The sequence below is a fragment of the Ostrinia furnacalis genome, unplaced genomic scaffold (genome assembly GCF_004193835.3).
Source record: "Ostrinia furnacalis isolate ACB-3 unplaced genomic scaffold, ASM419383v2 OfSCF5720, whole genome shotgun sequence".
Taxonomy (NCBI): Eukaryota; Metazoa; Arthropoda; class Insecta; order Lepidoptera; family Crambidae; genus Ostrinia; species Ostrinia furnacalis.
In genome coordinates, this window is record NW_021135959.1 from 62,956 (window position 1) to 83,222 (window position 20,267).

The 20,267-nt window shown below is 36.2% G+C and overlaps 1 protein-coding gene across 1 annotated transcript in view; it reads right to left on the reverse strand.

Annotated features, from left to right (window-relative positions):
* Window positions 1-8,727: 8,727 nt before the first annotated feature.
* Nf1 (neurofibromin 1) overlaps window positions 8,728-20,267 on the reverse strand; it is a gene marked incomplete at its 5' end in the record, with an annotated part of 54,050 nt that continues 42,510 nt past the window's right edge. The window contains 9 exons of the mRNA XM_028316469.1: window positions 8,728-9,846; window positions 10,306-10,370; window positions 12,339-12,480; window positions 12,672-12,770; window positions 13,203-13,290; window positions 14,002-14,077; window positions 14,855-14,987; window positions 15,759-15,866; window positions 16,793-16,882. Of these exons, the coding sequence (XP_028172270.1) occupies window positions 10,324-10,370; window positions 12,339-12,480; window positions 12,672-12,770; window positions 13,203-13,290; window positions 14,002-14,077; window positions 14,855-14,987; window positions 15,759-15,866; window positions 16,793-16,882 (783 nt within the window). The remainder of the gene's footprint in view (window positions 9,847-10,305; window positions 10,371-12,338; window positions 12,481-12,671; window positions 12,771-13,202; window positions 13,291-14,001; window positions 14,078-14,854; window positions 14,988-15,758; window positions 15,867-16,792; window positions 16,883-20,267) is intronic.

Genomic DNA, 20,267 nt, shown 5'->3' on the forward strand with positions numbered 1-20,267 from the left:
AACAAGCAGTACAAACTGCATTTCGATATTTTAGGGCTTATTTGGAGGTAGCATCGCACACCTGAATAGGTAAAGGCATAACTCAAAATAATCCAAAATCGAGTTATTGTTGTTGGAATCTGCGTCAAAAACTAATTCTGTAAAAATAAGTATATTGAGTTGTCTCAATATTATGTCATGTGTGCGATATATTGATTTAGAAAAGTATACAAAATCACAAAGGGTGAAAACCAATTCAAAATTTTATTATGAAATATTAGGCGATCCGATAAAATCAAAAATCAAAATCAAAAGTATTTATTCAGTTTAGACCACAAGTGGCACTTATGAACGTCAAAATTATTATAGAAAATAATAAAAAAGAAAAGTTAGCCCTTATGGGGCACTTTACATGTCTCCTTATCTTTTGGGCCCTACCAGCGCTTCGAGACAAACATATGGCAAGTGCTGAGAAGAAACGCCGGATAAATAGGTCTTTCGGATTACAATTTGAACATTTAAAAAATGGTTGAAAATTTTTTCACCTAAGAAATATGCGTATTGTCACAGGTACCTAATTGAGTTTTTGGGTAATAAATATAAGAAATAAAACACCAATTTATTTATTTCACATTTAATACATCAATAAATCTGACTACAATATCCAGCAGTAAAATTTCTTACAAAATATGAATTAATACTGTAAATATATTCTTTAGTTGTTGCATGTCAAACTATACCATTGATATTTTTTTGGAAAATGGAATTTTCCAAAACGTATGTCTCATGATTTGTAGAACATGATAATTTTACTTTATTCATATTTTTACATATTATTATATGATTAATAAATAAAAAATATAAAGAAAAAAAGTCGTCTGTACACGCCTTCGTTCGTTAAGTTTCCTACCGAATGATTACATTTTTCAATGAATTTTATGATTTCATATTTACCCTGTATTATAATGTTATACCACCCTTTAGAAAAAAGTTTGGGCGGAAACTAGCATTTTAATCTATGGCCTTCTCAAATGCAGCAATTTATTTACATACCTATCATAACTCGATTATAAGCCAATTTTTATTACTGTGCACTTAGATATTATACAATTCCTATTTTAAATAAGTAAAAAAAATAGTTCTACGGGTCTATCTAGCGCTTAAAGGTTTAGCAAACCAATGCGATCACACGCGATCAGCCGGCGTGCAGCGATGGCGATCAATGCATTTAAGTCTGATCGTCATCGCTGCACGCCGGCTGATCGCGTGTGATCGCGTTGGTTTGCTAAACCTTAACTGAGGTATGAGAGAGCGGCATGGGAGGGTGTATTTGTGACGGTCAAACGTCAGCAAGACTTCAGTTATTCAGATTTGTATGCTGTCACGTCCTAATATGTTAATGTCACCCCTCCCATGCCGTTCCCGTACCTCAGGCACTGACTTGAATGGCTGAACTGATTCGAATGAATTAAATTTTAATAATAATAAGGGTGTTTACGCTGTCAAAGCTACCAATAACTAATTAATCAAGACTGAGAGGTGCACAGTCACAAAAATTGGTTTATAAAATAACCTACGTTCTTTTTTACACCCTTCCTAGTTATTTATTTATTTAAAAAACACTGAAACTGTTGCGTTCCAGATAACTACATATCACATTTATTTTTGCTTTATAAAAACTCTAAAACAAAACATTTTTATGTTGATTTTAACAATGGCTAACAATGAAAGTTATTATTTAGCGAAAAGAAAAAAAAAGTGAATAAATCAAATAGTTTAATATACCTATCTACATCTCTTCCCTTTCCTCTAGCTAGATGTTTTCAATCTTAACGACTACCTTACTGCCTTTTAATAAAGTTCAAATTTATCGCATTCGCAAGTATTTCGCAATGTATGTTTAGCGCCATCTAGTAAAACAAATGCAAAGTTGTATTATTTCTTGCGTATAAAATATGATCACGCTTTTGATGTTGTGGTTGATCAGACTAATTTAAAAATGTCTAATATTCTAAATTCTAATAATATATTTCTTTATTATTTAACCGTGTGTTTAAAACTTTATGTAACATGCTTGGCTCCTTTCGGTTTCTTATTATTTCTCTTTCAATTTCAATACTTAGATTTTTTAAAATATATAACAATACAAAATATATATAAATATTAATACATTATTGTACCATGACAACTGTGATATAAAATCATTTAAAATTTTACAAAAAAATATTAATAATCTGCAAAAATTAAAATAAAACTGTAAAAAATATGTTTCGTAAGTTTTCTATAAATGGAGTTTATTTACTTCATTATTGAATTTGAATACAGGAACCATTATTTTATGCAGAGTTATATTTTTTGTATGTAGTTTTTTCATTAAATATTAAATTTCCAGCAAGGTAATAATAAAACTTATAATATTTAGTTTGACATGCATTACAATAATGATGATCTTTTATAATAATAGTCATTAACATCCATATTAATATAAATGTATTTCTTTTAAAATGTCAACGTGAAATTGTGAACTCCGTCAGTTTATAAAATAACACGTGAGATTTTAATTAACAGTCAGATTAGGTTAGATTGTAATGTATCTACGTCACATTATAATCTGACGGTATTCACAATTTTACGGTGACATTTACATGTATAAGCAGATATTTTGAGATCTCAATTGTATAATAATAAAAGTGTAGAAACATTCAGATTTTACTAATTTTTAGACCATTCGGAAAATGCTGACAGTTGAGATAAGCTACTACATAGGATTGTACGTAAAGGGACTTTTTCACTGCACTTATTCCATAGTAAAATTGATTTTTTAAATTCGTATTTTGTTTTTGCCACTAAGCCTTCCAGCTAAATATACAGGGTGGAAACTTAAAGTGATCTCAATTATTTTTTTCTAAACTATACAAGATATCGAAAAACCGGTTACTGATCCTGAAATTGCTTCACGAGCTCTTTTAAACGGTACCAATAATGGGTTACAGAATAAACTGGATCTATCTGAAAATTCTATGTTCCCAGCTTCCATATATTTAGTACAGCGGACAACGGGGTTCGAACTGCCTACCCTCGAATCGGCAGTTATAGCCTCGCTTTTTAAAGAAACAAGCAACTTTTTATGGCATAAGTGCATGAAAATCCCTTGACAGTTTAATAAATGCGACTGGTTTTAACTTTAGGCCTTAAAATTACACATCAAATTCCAAGCTACAACATCAACATATTAATATAAATAATTATTACAACTAAAGCCTCATTTTAATAACAACAATAACTATCGACACAACTAATCGTTAATCTAATTGTAAAATACTGGCGAAAAGTTAGGCCACCTCTATTTTTGTGATTTGCTCATCATAAAAGTAAAAAAAAGTAAATAAAGTCTCAAAAATAGGGGTGGCGTTATTTTCCATCTGATTCTGTAAAATAAGTAAAAATATTTTAAAAACTAACGAATAAATTATTATAGCACTTAAGCACACCTGACGTGACTATAACGCGACATGGGCTCGACGAAATTTGTACTTTAAATCTGGGTGGACTCATAATTTATATTTTTTGCAGGTATTTGTGCATTATAAATTAGGGTGATTTATTTTATTTCGGGATTTTTGTGCATCCAAACCTAAGCTTCTACATTTTATAATATTTATTTACTATTACACCAACATGCTTAGTTAGTAAACGTCACGTCACATTCACGTCAGATCGGTGCCAGGAGTCATAAAATTTCAGATCCATTCTTAAACAGATATTATAAAGTTATAGATCTATCAGTTTTTAGTGTTTAAGTTGTTATTTATTTGTAACGCTTTTAATACTCGCATCAAATAAATACTTTCTTTCTTTCTTTCTTTCTTTCTAACACTAATATTGTATCGTTAAAAGTGTAGTAGAAATAGTGTGAAAATATTAGAAGCCGTTGTAGTATTTGTTTTAAATTATAAAAATATCTTTTTAACTATAGAGAGCGTTTAATGTACTATACCTTTCTAAAAAAATTATACACTGAAATAATATTCTAAAAGATAAAATCAGTTTTGTCAATTTTTTTCATATTTTAATTTGTATAATACTTATTATAAAATGAGACAACAAATATTTTTAGTTAAAGCAAAACTGATGATTATTTGTTTGTCCTATTTTAAAATATGGTAAAAGGAGAAAATGTTTTGATATTTTAACAAAAATGTCCTTTTCTCAAATAATAATATTGGGGCGTTTTAAAATTATTATACATAATAATAATATAGTGTAAAGATGTGTCCACAACCGTTAAATGAAACAAAATTCAATAAATGGGAAGACATAATTCGTGACTTTGTGATGTATGACTTTGTTTCATATACAGGGATGTACAAATTAAATAAATTTTAATATTTAATTTAAAATATTTTGGACTATATTTCAAAATTAATTTGATTGTCATTTCTTCTCCTTCTTTCATAAAAAAATTATTTCTAGAGAATTTAAAGTAGCTTGTCCTAAGAAGTAAATTTGTTTTTTCCGGTCGTCTGGAAGAGATCGCTTCATAACGATAAGAGCGTGTTAATTGAGTCGTTCAAACTTGTGAGTTCTTGTTCTGTGATTTTCAGTTTTTGTGTCATATAAGATAGAGTATCTATCTGTATATTTATATAGCACGTATATTAAGTATATTAAAAACGTATACGCTTAATACACATATTTTAATTATTTGGCTATTCTATAGTGTTTTTGTGCAAAAGCATACTGTGCAAATATATTAACACTTTTTAAATTAAATGCAACCAAGTACACATTTAGTAGCTTTTATAAAACTATAATCCTCATGGTTCGCATAGATATAATAATTAAAAACATAAATCAATTTTGTACTAATAATTCACGAGTAGGCTGATTAAAACTATTTCACTTATGCACTAATAAAAAGTTTTTCTTTTGACATACATAATGTAAAATCCAGTTCGTCTCAAAAACTACATATTTTTTAATTTTCCAGTAAATAGTATTCTATTAATGTCAACACTGAAAAATATTTTTAAGTTAGATCAGTTATAGTGTTAAAAATAAAAGAATAATATAACTTAAAATCGTACATACGTCATAAGCTAAACCCTATGGCACATTATAATATTATATTTGTAATACATTTATGTGCAATACTGCAAAAAAAATGTATAAGCTGATGTTTTAACTACTGTATTTCGACTAAATAATATAAACTAGTAGGCTGTTGTATACATAGACTAGATAATACAACTCTAGATGTGTATCAGGTGTGTAATACTATACATATACAAGGTTATTTTTATTATATACGAAACCTTAAAACTGTTCAGAATCAGTAATAGAATTCATCGCAATATTTTTTATTTATTTTATGTGACAGGAGGCAAACGAGCAGACGGATCACCTGATGGTAAGTGATTACCGTCGCCCATAGACAAACATAACAAACATTGCGTTGTCAACAACGAAAGTGCCGCGCGCTGTACGATGTATACACTCGCGTGCGGATAATGGGACAACAAAAAAGCTTGGAACTCCGTGAGTTTTCAAGGTATCATTTTAATTTTTTTATACTGATTCTAAAGATTGAAATACGTGACACATGTTTCGGCTTTCGTATATACAAAAAATAACGTATGCATATTTATATGTATACATATACATACTATAATGTGTGCATTTAATATTAGTATAGTTCTTGCAACTCAAGTGTGTGTACGTGTACATGCACATAACGATAGTGTAATGTGTATCAAAACTTTTGAAAAACGAACAGTAGCGAGCCATAACACATGTAAAGCTCACTCGCCTTCGTGAATTGCAACAACTATAGCAAGTATATTTCTGTGATGTGTCGTTAGTACTTTTTTAATGAGCTTACAATTTCTATTTACTTAAACCTAAACATATAGGGTGACCTTGGACGAATAAACCACTGGACACGAAACCTACAAGATTTGTAAGGAAACACGATCAACCACTTTTTGCGGGGGGAGAGGTTTGACAATTGTCAAATAATGACATTTAGTGCTGGGAAAAGATCGTAAATTTTTATCGATAGTTATGTAAATGAATGAATGAATGAACCTAACGAGATAAATGAATTATGGATTGATTTAATATTGAAAGTTTCTTTAATTGCAAGACTATAATTAATTATTGTATCGTGTTTATTATAATGCCATTGGTAAATCATAGGTACAAATAATATTACAAATTATTCATATCCTGGAGCCTTTTTGTTGCTCAACATTCTTATTGCTCTTTGTAGTTCTCTTGGTGTTATAAGTTTTATAGGTGGTGATAGCTGCTGATCGCTCTCGAGATATTCATTTACCTCCTTTTCGAAATCACTCCTTGTTGAAGAGTTTGGTACAAACACTTGACTTAAATGTTGAGCAAAGATCTCGGCTTTCTCTTTAGGAGTTTTGGCCCAAGCTCCCGACTGAGCTCTCAATGGTGGTACTGATTGTTGTGGTCTCTTGAACTGCTTTGTGAATTTCCATAAAGAGTAATCATCACACCTTTTAGCAGATAAAGATGACAGTTTCTGTTCAAATGTATAGTTCTCATTCTCTGTTATCATTTCCCTCAGTTCTTTAGCTGCTTTTTCATAGAGTCTTCTATCATACGAATGTCTGCTCAGCTGCCAGACTCTTCTAAGTCTTCTTTTCTCCACAAGTTTTTCTCGTATTTGCAGAGGTATGTTAGTAGTTTTACTTATGGTTTTCAATTGTGGTGTACATCGCCATGCAACTTCCTGTATTAGGTTGGTTATATAGAATGTTGCATCATCTATGTCAGCTTCAGTTTTTAATTTTATTTTCAATTCTGTTTCCGCCTCCAAATAATCGGCAAATAGCACCCAATCGGTTCTGTGGTTATAAAGTCTTGTCTGTGTTTCTCTGTATATTATTGTTCTGCTCAGGGTGCATATTATAGGCGAGTGATCAGAGGTTGTGTCCCAGCAGCTTTCAATGTCTAGATAGTTGTCGGAAAAGCCCTTTATGATGAAAAAGTCCAACAGATCAGGAATCTTATTCGGATCTGATGGCCAGTAGGTAGGCTCACCAGTAGATAATGATGATATTCCGAGGTTGTCCATACATCTCTTCAGCTCCCTGCCTCGGGTGGTTGTCAATCGTGACCCCCAGTGTGTGTGTTTACTGTTCCAGTCTCCTCCACAGATGAATCTATTTCCAAGATCTTTAAAATATTCTCTGAATATTTCCTCCTTAGTATTGAACCGTGGTGGACAATAAACCGCACTTACATTTATGCAACCATTCTTATCCTCCAGTGTGATTGTAGTAGCTTGTAGGTAATCCTCCATGACCCTACTATGAATGTGATGTTTGATGTGATTTTTAATTAAGATTGCTGTCCCTCCATGACAGGTGCCATCCGGGTGGTTGGTACAGTGCACTTCATAATTTTGTAGTTTAAACATTTTTTTAACATTAAGGTGTGTTTCAGAGATTAACATAATATCTATTTTGTTCGTTTCTAATATTATTTTTAGATCGTTTTTAACTGGAGCTAGTCCATTTGCATTCCATGCTCCAATACGAATAGAAGTCATTTCGTCTTGCTGACTCACTAGTCAGCAAGACGAAATGATACAAATGGGGACCCTAATAAACCTCATAACTACACTTAGTTATGAGGTTTATTAGGGTCCCCATTTGTTGTAACAGTAAGTCAATTTTTAGAGCTTGTCTATTAATTGTTTCTAGTAGAGTGATCTCATACTCACTATGTGTTTGGTTACTGGTTTGACCCGATTGGGTTATATGAGGATTTTGATTTCCTGTTATGTTGTAGGTGCCTGAACCTCGTGGTTTATTACCATTCTTCAATACTTCACTATAGGAATGTGTATATTTATCTGTGATATTTGATTCGCTTTGGTCTCGTGTTAGGGGTACCCAGTTTTCTCCACCAATGGTGTTTGTGACAGTCGGTTGCGCCTGCNTAAATATTTCATAGATCAATAGTAATTTTCCTTATTTTCATTCTTTTTTTTGCGTTCCGCTAAATCTGCCGGTGTGTGTATAATAGATTTAAAATGTACTTACGCGTGATAAGAAACATTTCTTGTGTGACAGGAATACTTTTTGCAATAAAGTACGGCGCATTTACCCATTTTTCGTGATATTTTTACTCTTCGAGAGCTGGCGTCATACTGACAAAGTGACAACCTGACAACATTTACCATGGCTAATTTAGCCATGGTAAGTGCTAGCGGGGTAAAGACGAAAACGTCACTCGTTACGCGTCCAGTGGTTTATTCGTCCAAGAGGGTGACCCATGTAATAGTGTAGTGGTCCAGTAGTTTTTTAAATAAATACAAATTACCAATATCCTTTAAAAAAAACAGATTTCCGCAAAAAAATACTTTTTTATAGATCTGTCACTTAAATCTATTCTAATATTATAAATGCATAAAACGCTATAAGCCCTTTATGTAATTAGGCGAAAATAAATTTATTTAAAAATTAGTTGTTATAACACCCTATATTTCTGAAAGTAATGGACCACTAATAATGGACTTTACTATACTATTTAATCACTTTAGACAATGTCTAATGACATGAGAACTACAATTCTCTACATTTGTGTAATCTACTCTATAAAAATAAGTCGGGTTTTCCTTCCTGACGCTATAACTCCAGAACGCACGAACCGATTTCGGTTTTGCATTCGTTGGAAAGGTCTCGGGCTCCGTGAGGTTTATAGCAAAGAAAATTCAGGAAAAATTTAAAGGGGATAAAACGGGATCCACGCGTACGAAGTCACGGGCGGCCGCTAGTAAGCTATGTAAAATGTTTCATTAATAAACCTCAACACATCTTGCTATGATTCAAAATACGGTGGCAAATATCTTCTTTTTGGTAGTCTATGATTGTCATTTCATCGCGGTGCAATTGTTAAAGCAAATTGTCTATGGTCTATGACCTTTCTCATTATCATAGACAGAGTCTAAAGTGTCCTACGGAACCTACGTTTACTATTAGAGCCATTTTGACTACACATATAACATATAAGTGCATAATCTTAGTTAAATAACACCTAGATGGAGTTTTTTTACGAGCGCTTCGTCTAAAGTGAGACAAAAATCATAAGTCACCAAGTTATCTTATAGTTCCGAAATACTGAACTGTCCTATCCATGACATTGACAGCGGAGCGCCACCGTCAATACCGGATCGTTGGTTCCGATTTTTGCCATGTTAGAAACTATGTAGTTGAACGATGCTAGCGCCCCCCTGTCAATGAGTTTGGTGAGACAAGTCAATGTAGGTCATCTAAACATACGTTTTCACTAGTTGACTTAGTCAACCGTCAGAACGCATGGGAAAAACTAAAGCAGTGGTCTCGTGCCTCACTTTTCTAGCGCTTACTCGGTTTCTAGGCGTTATAATTCTACGTGCATAATACATTTAAACATTTATAACGTAACAACAAATAAGCTACAGTGTCACCCTGAATTGTGATCTATGCTTTGGGTGACAGGGTTCAAAATAGGCTGTTAGATACATCGGCCACGCCCCCAGTTTTCTTATGAAGAGATGAGCAATAATTTATGATCTATCTTCGCTGTCAGTTCAAAAGGATGTATGTTATACCAGTAGGTTTTCAGGAGACACAAAAAACTGTATATTTTTAAAGTATTTGACATATACGTCATTTTGAACTGACAGCAACGCTATGCTGTTAATAATATGGTTCAAAATAGGTTGTTAGATACATCGGCCACGCCCCAGTTTTCTTATGAAGAAGATGAGGATGAATTTGGTTCGAAACAGCGTCGTATACAGCTATTCCACTTCTTATGGTGACTGGAGGGGCGTCATACCTTTGTATCCTGGTAAAAGTAATAAATATAATTGAATAAACTAGGTTAGGTAAATTAGTACTAAATCAACTCTTGTATCTCAAAGAACTAAGTTGTCTGGAAGAGATCGTTTCCTAGCGATAACACTGCTTATGCCGTTTTAATTATTGTTAAACGCCATCTAGTTCCAAACTAAGCAAAGTTTCTATACGCCCCTTAGATGACTTTTCGTGACAGTTTTTCTTTTCGAGGTCACTTCGCATCAACTCGCTGTCACTTCGCTTTGCTAAGCGATTTCACTTTGTTCATTGAAAGAATGTCTTTCTGCTTCTTCTCAGTACATTATTTTTCCTAAGCCAAAAATTGGGACGTGTAAAAAAGTCCTCTTTGTAAGCAAAAAGAAATATCATCATTGATCTCATTCATTTCATTAACATGAGTAGAAAGATCCGTTTCTAAAAATCTGCCAACTTTAAAAATAGCACTTACTTTTAAGGATTCTTTGAACTAAGTGTCTTGACCGGAACAGTATATGGTCGGCTGGCGGTGCACACCTGTAAACAAACGTGATATTAGAGCGGATGTATATGTATAAAATAAATAACAGAAGTGTATAAAAGAAATAAAATAACCTAGAAGAGTCGAAGAAGTAGTCCAGTGTCCAAAAGCAGTCAAATGTCCAGAAAAGTCAAGTATCCAAAAAAGTATAGTGATTAAAAAGTGTCAAGAGTATAAGGGGCATCAAGTGTCTAAGGGAAGTCCAATGGGGAATCACGTGTTTAATGGGAGTCCAAAGGGGAGTCACGTGTCTAAGGTGAGTCTAAATGTGTCACAAGGGGAAGTCTCGTGTCAATGGCGACCCTAAAAGTGTCTCAAAAGGGGACTCGCGTGTCTAAGGGGAGCTTAAAAGTGTCTCAAGGGGCACTCTTGTGTCTAAGGTGTCTAAAAGTATCTCAAGGGGGTGTCTCATGTTTAAGGCGAGCCTAAAAGTGTCTCAAGGGGATGTCTCATGTCTAAGGCGAACCTAAGTGTCTTAAGGGTAAGTCACGAGTCTAAAGGGAGTCCAAAGGGGATTCAGGTATCTCAAGGGAGAGTTGCGTGTCGAAGGTTAGTCCATAGGGGATTCAAGTCTCTCAAGGGAGATTTGCGTATCTAAGGGGAGTCCAAAGGGGAGTCTCGTGTCTCAGGCGAGAATAAGTGTCTCAAGGGGAGTCCGAAGAGGAGTCGTGTGCCTAAGGGGAGACCAAAGGGGAGTCGCGTGTCTTAGGGGAGTCCAAGGGGGAGTCACGTGTCAAGTGTCTCAACGGGAGATCTAGTGTATGTACTAGAGATGAAACGGATATCCGGTAACTATCCGGTAGGCCGGATATCCGGCCTAAATTTACTATCCGGCCGGATACCGGATAGTAACTCACTATCCGGCCGGATACCGGATATTAAAAAACTACGACAATTTCCTATTAATAAAATGAAATACATTCATCTTTGAGGTAAATATCAATAAAATGGCTTACAATAATGACGGATTTTATTTAAATTCCAAAAAGTTACAAAAAAGCCATATTAAGCCTTTCAAAACTTATTTCTTTTTCTGGCTATTCACTCTAATGACCAATACATAAATAGTAAATATCTGTTAATGTCGAAATATTGCCAAATAAAATAGGCGATTTTTTTTCACTGATGCTGATGGTCTGATGACATGATGCAACTAATTTAATTTCCTCTATTCAATTACTCACGATTGCAACCGAAATTGAATTGATCTGCCCCCTAGACAAGTGACAAAATCGCCCGAATTGATCTGCCCCCTAGACAAGTGGCAAAATCTGACATTCCATTCGGACGGATTCGATTTTCGAAAAGTGTGACTAGTCTAGTCTACTAATAGACCCACTGATCTCGTTCGAAGCACCTGTGCGGAGCTAAACTCGTCACGACATGCAACGAGACAATGGGCCAACTATCCGGCCGCCGGATATCCGGCTATCCGGCCTAGCAGCTGGCCGGATATCCGGTATCCGGTATCCGGCCAAACATACCAGCGAGCCGGTGCGGGTCGTCCTTGGGGTCGGGGTCGGGCGGCGGCGGGCGCACGAGCGGCTCGTCGCCGGGCAGGCAGGTCTCCACCATGGCCTCGAGGCAGTTCACGAATAGCTCGCTGCTCTCGGCTGTGCACTGTCTAGGGGGAGCCAAGTGTCTAGGGGAGTCCAAGGGGGAGTCACGTGTCAAAGGGGAATCAAGTGTCTCAACGGGAGATCTAGTGTATGTACCAGCGAGCCGGTGCGGGTCGTCCTTGGGGTCGGGGTCGGGCGGCGGCGGGCGCACGAGCGGCTCGTCGCCGGGCAGGCAGGTCTCCACCATGGCCTCGAGGCAGTTCACGAATAGCTCGCTGCTCTCGGCTGTGCACTGTCTAGGGGGAGCCAAGTGTCTAGGGGGAGCCAAGTGTCTAGGGGAGTCCAAGGGGGAGTCACGTGTCAAAGGGGAATCAAGTGTCTCAACGGGAGATCTAGTGTATGTACCAGCGAGCCGGTGCGGGTCGTCCTTGGGGTCGGGGTCGGGCGGCGGCGGGCGCACGAGCGGCTCGTCGCCGGGCAGGCAGGTCTCCACCATGGCCTCGAGGCAGTTCACGAATAGCTCGCTGCTCTCGGCTGTGCATTGGTTCTGTGAATCATTCAGGTCGTTTAGGGCGCCATCGAATTAGGCCGCTTGCAGATTAGGGATGACCCTACATGATTTACCTTTAAAAACAAAAATATAAAAGCTGTATGTTTCGTTCAATATTAAATAAATAAATTAAAAAAAAATAGATTATTCAAGCGGTAGAAATGCATATAAAAAGGGAAGTGACGCACCTTCGTGAAAGGTCCAGCGAACCGCCACAGTCCGCCGAAGCCGCAACTCTGCATGTAATGAAGTTGCTGTTGGCTCGCATCTTCGGAAGCCAGCATGTTCTGAAAATAAAAATACAGGAACACTTTATTTTACAAGTTACATAGCCATGGTACACAAGATTATTATGACACCCACACTAGGTTAGGCCTCGGTTTCTGAAATTAAGGATTTCGAACAGAAAACGGCAAAAAAGTCATGTTTGTTATATGGGCCCCTCTAAAAGTAGCAACCTATTGATATTAGACAGGACAGTGGAGTCTTAGTAATAGGGTCCCAATTTACCCTTTGAGTACGGAACCCTAAAGAGCAAAATAACCGGATCGAAGATGAGTCATTTCAAATTTCTAATCACTTTGCAATCAACTATATTTCTTTCTAGAGAAATCCTATTTTTTTCTAACTTCTCTGGGACAAAGAAAATACAAGTTCATCGCCAATAACAAATTAAGTAAAAAAAAATCTCATAATAAACCCTATGATAATGTTCTTACCTGAATAATACTCTGCACAGCGCTGAGTATGACTTGGTCGCTGCAGTGAGTCAACACGTGGTTTATACGCATGTCCAGTAAGCTATGTCTGTTGGGAACACAAAATATGTTTTGAGACCTCGTTTAAACTGATATTTCCGTAAAAAAGGAAAGGTATAAATAAATTTCAATGTGTCAAGAAAAAGAAAAGAAGTACTAGTGACAAATATTTCTCTTTGACTAATCTGAACATGAGTCAAAAAATTGTCTATACACTATTGAAGACGCTGGATTTTAATGCACTTTTATGTTTTTGCATAAATAATGACTACAAAAATAGCTCTTTTCCACCTTCTTCTTTCCCTTAAGTCCGAGAGGGTCGTTCTACTGCAGTGGAAACGAAATGACCTCAAGTGTCTAAATAGAGTTAAATGTCCAAGGAGAGCAAAGAATCTCAATGGGGAGTCACGTGTCTAAAGGGGAGTCATGTGTCTAAAGTGGAGTCACGTGTCTAAAGGGGTGTCAAGTGTCTAAGGAACGACAAGTATCTCAATGGGGAGTTACTTGTCTAAAGGAGAGTCACGTGTCTAAAGGGGAGTCACGTGTCTAAGGGGCGTCACGTGTCTAAATAGAGTTAAGTGTCTAAGGAGAGCCAAGTATCTCAATGGGGAGTTACTAAAGGGGAGTCATTTGTCTAAAAAGTGGAGTCACGTGTCTAAAGGGGAGTCACGTGTCACAAATTACATGTAAATCATAAAAGTTCGTTTTACTGCAGTGAAGACGAAATGACTTGATGATGATGATAATATTATTGACTTACATGACGGGAAATACTTTGGGGAACACCACAGATCCCTCAGCTAAGTATTGGTACAGGATTCGGATTTCATCTTCATCTGAAATAAATGTTTTATTCATCTAACTGTTTTATTTCTTTTAATTAAGACAATACTCTTGTTGCTCACTTTGATTGGTCTAAGTTCGCCCTTCCAGCTACCACCATCTTACATAAGTCTGTCGCCAGAGTATGATTAGAGACAATGTTTTTTGTGTTTTGAATTTGGCTATACCGGGTGTTAGGTAAATGGGTATATGAGCCGACACTAGCCCATGTTAACATGGTCATATAAATGGTATGGTGATGTCAGAAATTTGATATCATCATTTTTTTTTAAATTTTCATACAAAATAAATTTAAAAAAAATCCGATTTGTATGAAAATTAAAATAATTAAAATGAAGATATCAATTTTCTGACTTCACCATACCATTTATATGACCATGTTAACATGGGCTAGTGTCGGCTCATATACCCATTTACCTAACACCCTGTATAACATCACCCTACAGCCAATAGGGGCGGAGCAGTAAAGAAAAATGTTGCAAAAACGAGAAATATTATTTTAACTATTTTCACACACGAAGTTACGGGCACAGCTAGTAACAATATACACTCGCGAGCAAAAATATGGAATCACCCTATTCGTTTCGAGCGATCACAAAAACTAAATGACTAATAGAAGACAAATAAAATGGTACCATTTTAAAGGCAATATTATAAAACTTTAAATTGATACCACAGATACATACATAGTCATTCAGTTCTTAAGATCCCTCGGAACAAAACACAATGGGGTGATTCCATACTTTTGCTCGTAAGTATAGAATACTAACCTGTGGTATACTTGACTAGAGTGGCTAGTACGGTCAGCACAAGGGCTTGCGTCGTGAAGTCGGACAAAACAGACGGGTCTAACAGGCAGTTGCTCTCTGGGCTCGATGTGGTGTCCTTGTCCGTTGACCCTTGCTGTAAGAGATAGAAATATAATTTTGTATTAGGAAGACCAACATAGGAGTAACCTACTTCTGAGCGAGGGCGGCAGGAGACTGGATGAAACTGTCCCCCTCTGACAGTCTGGCCTAGGAGAGGGGAGGCATTCTGGCCCAGGGGAAGGGACGCAAATCAGATTTATTTTAGGCTGGGTTCCCTGGACTTAGAACACTTAAGAACGAAATATAAAGTAAATATTTAGAGACATGCCATTTCCAGGGAGCAGCAACTGGCCTCCCCTGCCCCACGTGAAAAAGACTAAGATTTACAAATAATCTATGCAATAAATATGCGTAACTCTCCAACCTTCCCAACCCTTTTGGCCAGTGTGGGGAGTGTAGACAAAATCCTTCATTTGCCTCTAGCAAACAAGAGAGGATCGTGCTCCTTTATAGGAGACTATATGACCTGATGATGTTGATGATGAACCATCACTGACGATGATAATAATACAAGAACCACTTTGTGGGTGGACGTCCTAAGCTGCGCTTTCCGGTACGTGGCCTCCACTCCAGAACCTTGCTGCCCCATCGGCCGTCAGTTCTGCGTACTATGTGCCCTGTCCATTGACACGTCAGCTTGCTAATCCAAGGTAATAATACGGTAGACCAACAACCTCAAAAACGTAACAGAAGGCGCTGGATTTAGTTGCTACCAACAGGTCAGTCTGAAAATCATTGGAGAAGGCTTATGTTCTGCAGTGGACGTTCTGTGGCTGGAATGATGATGATGACTCACGGACAGAACCTTGATGCAGGTCTCAGGGTAGTCGCTGTCTCCAGACTTGGTGGATGAGGGCCGGTCGGTGGCGTCATCCGTGCTGCCTGGTGATATCCTGCCGTCGTCTTCTACCACCTTGGGAAGGAAGAAATGATGTAAAGACCATGGGATATTAGGGGTCATCCATAAAGTACGTCACACGTAAAGAGGGGGGGAGGGGGTTGACAAAGTGTGACATGGTGTGACAAGGGGTGGGAGGGGTCCTAAGTTTCGTGACATCACATTTCAATTGTTTTAAATATTTGATATAATGTTGATTTCATAAAAAAAATTACTTAATTTAAATGGAAATAAAACTAATTTCGGAACTGCTGTTAATTTAATAATTTTTCGATGTGAAATTGCAAAACATGTGACGTCACACTAGGGAGGGGGGGGGGGTCTCAGAAATGTGACCACCTGTGACAAGGACGGAGGGGGGGGGGGTCAAAAAATCATGAAATTCGTGTGTCGTACTTTATGGATGGCCCCTTATGGAGATATTCGAACAAGAATTTTATTTTGAAACTACACTTGACAAATTGTGTACTTGACACCACAGTCAATTGCCATACTTTTATGAGCTTTCAAAACGCATAGCAAGTCTTTGAGGTCTTTTTAATACAATACATCTATTGACATGGTTTCAACTCTATTGTTGATGCTGTCAAACATCCCTATGCTAACAATCTCTATGCTAATAACCGTAAGCTGTTTTTCTTGGCAGGTGAGCACAGATGGCTCTCATCCTAAAAATTTTAGCATCAACCTATCACAACTATCAACATCGCCACCATTTTTTTACGTCGGGAAATGCTTTTAGAATACCTACTGGTGGATGGGGACGACCATGGTCGACAGCCCGACAGAAGGGCGAGGCCTACTAAAACCTGACGGTTTCCACCGGAGCCCAATGAAACGGACCTGGGAGCTCTCGAACGAGCCTCTTTAGCTTCAAGAAGTTCACCAATCCCCTGCTGCTTTTTATAGAAGTTTAAATTTTAAGCAATGCGCATACTAACCTCGATCCCATTATCATCGCCTCCCTGTTCGGACCTCGCCGCGTCTCCAGTAGCGCCGTGTTGCATACTATGCGCGCGCCCTTCGCTGTCCTGTAGGATAGTATAGTTTACTTTAGTACAGTGGAGGATACGATGGGACGACATATAGGGATGGGTACATTGAGGGTGTTGAGATGTGTTGGGAGGTATTTTTGGAGTTCTTTTTGGAATTTAAGATCGTATTGTGATAGCTCAAGATTAGGCATTGGTTACTTATATTTATGTTGTATATTTTTTTTATGACAAAAAACTAAACAAAATTACTAAAAACAACGTAATTCGGTGGGGCATTTCTTCAATTTTTTTGCTTATAATATTTCAAACTAGCTTTTAAAAATACGCCTAGTTTCCCCGACAGACTTTGCCTATCACATACAAAAAGGCCTTCGCCAGATCGTCGGTCCATCTAGAAAGAGACCTGCCCACACTACGTCTTCCGGCTCGTGGTCGCCACTCGAGAACTTTTCTGCCCCAGCGGCCATCAGCTCTGCGAGCTATGTGCCCCGCCCACTGCCACTTGATTTTAGCGATGCGGGCTAAGTCAGTCACTTTAGTTTTCCTGCGGATCTCCTTATTTATTTAGCAATTTATTTTAATTAATATGGATTCCAAAATACCTCCCAAGACACTACGCCACAACATATCAGAGGACAGGGTACACACGGGGTAAGACAGATAAAAATTCATTTAAAGCATCTATGATAGGTATGTATATCTCTTTCTATAGAAAGCTGTGCTTCCTTCTCGATTTGTTCTAAAGCTGGAAGCTTGTTTTGTTTGGTTTTGTGTCTTATTATACAGTGTTTAAGGTGCAGTTCTAAATGTGAGATGTTGTCACATGTTGATTTAGTTGATTTTCGGTGCACGCTTTTTATTGTGATTCTTTTCTAGATAAATGTAAAAATCTTATGGCGCTGAAAGTACTGCTAAATAGTTGCAGTGTTTTTTTAGCATATGTTACACGTCAGCTAAAATTACGTGAAATTTGGTGATGTATTTTTGTTTTGACGTATTACGCGATTTCAAGTTGTTACAGTTTGTGATTGTCTCAATTTCAAAATTAAGACCAATCACAAGTTTGAATATTCGGATTTATATGTGTTAATACAGGCCTTGTTGTCAACTATCATTTGTTTTTTTTTCTCGTTTAAATACGGATGATGGTATCACTTTATGTGCTAGCAAACGAATTGTGTTTTGTGTAGGATTTCGCTTTGAAATCTAAACTATTCCATGCGGGATTTAGGTAATCTATATTTGAGAGCACTTCTATGGGTTTTGGATCTAATATTTTTCACACATATCTGATATTGTAAAAAATATCCATCAGAAGACATGGAACCATCAAAAAAATGGTTTCAATAGTATAGAAAAAAAAGCATATATTCTAAAGATAGTATTTTGTTTAGAATATCAGATATAATAAGAATTCTATAAACTCTATCAAAGCAAATTGAAAACTCTATTTTTGATTTGTTAATTTAGCACCAACACATTTTGTTAAAACTTTCAGTAAAATTTCTTTAAATCTTGTCTTGGTCGGCACATGCAACCTTTTACATTTTAATAGTTTCAATGTATCATCAAAAATGTTTTATAGTACAGAAGATAATTTAGAAACACATATTGTACAGGTAACACAATATAAAATACAATAACAGGAAATCCAAATAAAAAAGGCAATTTTGATACGCGTTCAAATTATCATTAACAGTTAGTTTCCTATATTTTTTGCTGCAATAAATACGATAATGCATGTTCTTGAATAAAGCTTGATTCAGACAACCACATAACTATGTCATTTTATCTGAACGCGTATCAATATTAACTAATTTTCATCACAATTACCCTTGGTGGTCCAATGGAATCTTTGGAGGTGGGCACTGAAAACGATCGTTGCGTTTTGAAAAGCATTCTTGCAGACGCCTACAGACAACAAGCGGAAAGCGATACTACCCGAAAACACGCCAAAAAATAACGATAACGTTAACGGTAATAACGTGTTACCGTTATTGCCGTTATTAATAAGGATGAGGTTTGATCAGTATTCGTTATATTTTTAGTTTTTAAGAAATAAATTATTGAATTTTGAAGGCAGTCAAAAATACCGTTATTTTAAAAATAACGGCAGTTATTCATAACAACCAAAACGATTCACAGACGAATGTTGTAAAATTTAAATATTTTTTTATCAAATAACGACACAAAATACCGTTACCATATACCGTTAAATAACGAATGCCGTCGGAGAAGCGGCAAGGGGTGACGAACGAATACGAATGCATACAAACGATATCAATAACCAATCCATACAGTTGCATGAAAGAACACAATGTGATATAGTAGTATGGTCGTAACATGTGGCCCTACATACTGAAAGGTAAGAGTTTGTTAGTCAGATATGGGGGTAGTTGGAAGATTGTATAACAAATAATTTATTCCCATTAACTTACACACAGTCTTATAATCCTTTTTTTTTTTTCACTTTTATTAATGATAACTTTTAAACAGACTTTAAAAGGACGTTCTTTAGTTGGTATTTTTTAGACAATTTTTTTTTCAAACTGTTTAGGTCTAATACAGAACCAGGGTCCTTTAAGCAATTTGATAACGATATCCAAGAGTACAACTTAAAAAAAAAGAAAACTCTTTTTAAATAAAATAATCTTCCAACTACCTTATAGAAAGAAAAAGAATATAGTTCGACTAATACCACAAGCTATCTCAATTTCTAGTAAGCCAATTCTCGTCTGCGGGGGATAGATAGGAAAATATACCCTATTTTTACGTACACAAGGTGTATTTCATCTTGACATTTTAACACTCAATGGTGAAACAGAGTAAAATATTTGCCATACAAAAGAATAATTGATTTTAGTTCAAAATGTTAACACTTTAGCAACCAAGTACAGGAAGAAATGCTTGTATCGGAAAAGTTTTGATCGAGCTTTGAGCTAAGTTTTAAGGGCCTAAGTAAACTTCTTTTACTTTTATTGCCCACAATAATTTAAAGCTTCAAATATGGCCATTTGAAATCAATGTATCGATTAATTAAATTTACTTGAAATTGGTCAACAGTCATTTAAAACAGTCAACTGACCATTACCATTAGCCTGCTGACCATTACCCTCAGTCAACTGACCATTTCTAATAGTTAACTGACCATTAACATCAATTAACTGATCATAACTATCTGCCAACTGACACTCAAAAACAAATGACATACAGTGTGAGTCACGTTAAAGTGTGCATATGAAAATAGATGAAACTAGACCTATTTTTATCGACAAAAAATAGGTCAAAAAATTTTTGAGATATTTTTTTAATTTTTTATGGAATTTTTCGTCTTCCAATTACTTATTGTAAAGAAAACGTAATAACTTTTAAACTAAGCGGTATATCCTGATAAAATAAAAACAGTAATAATGCTAAATAA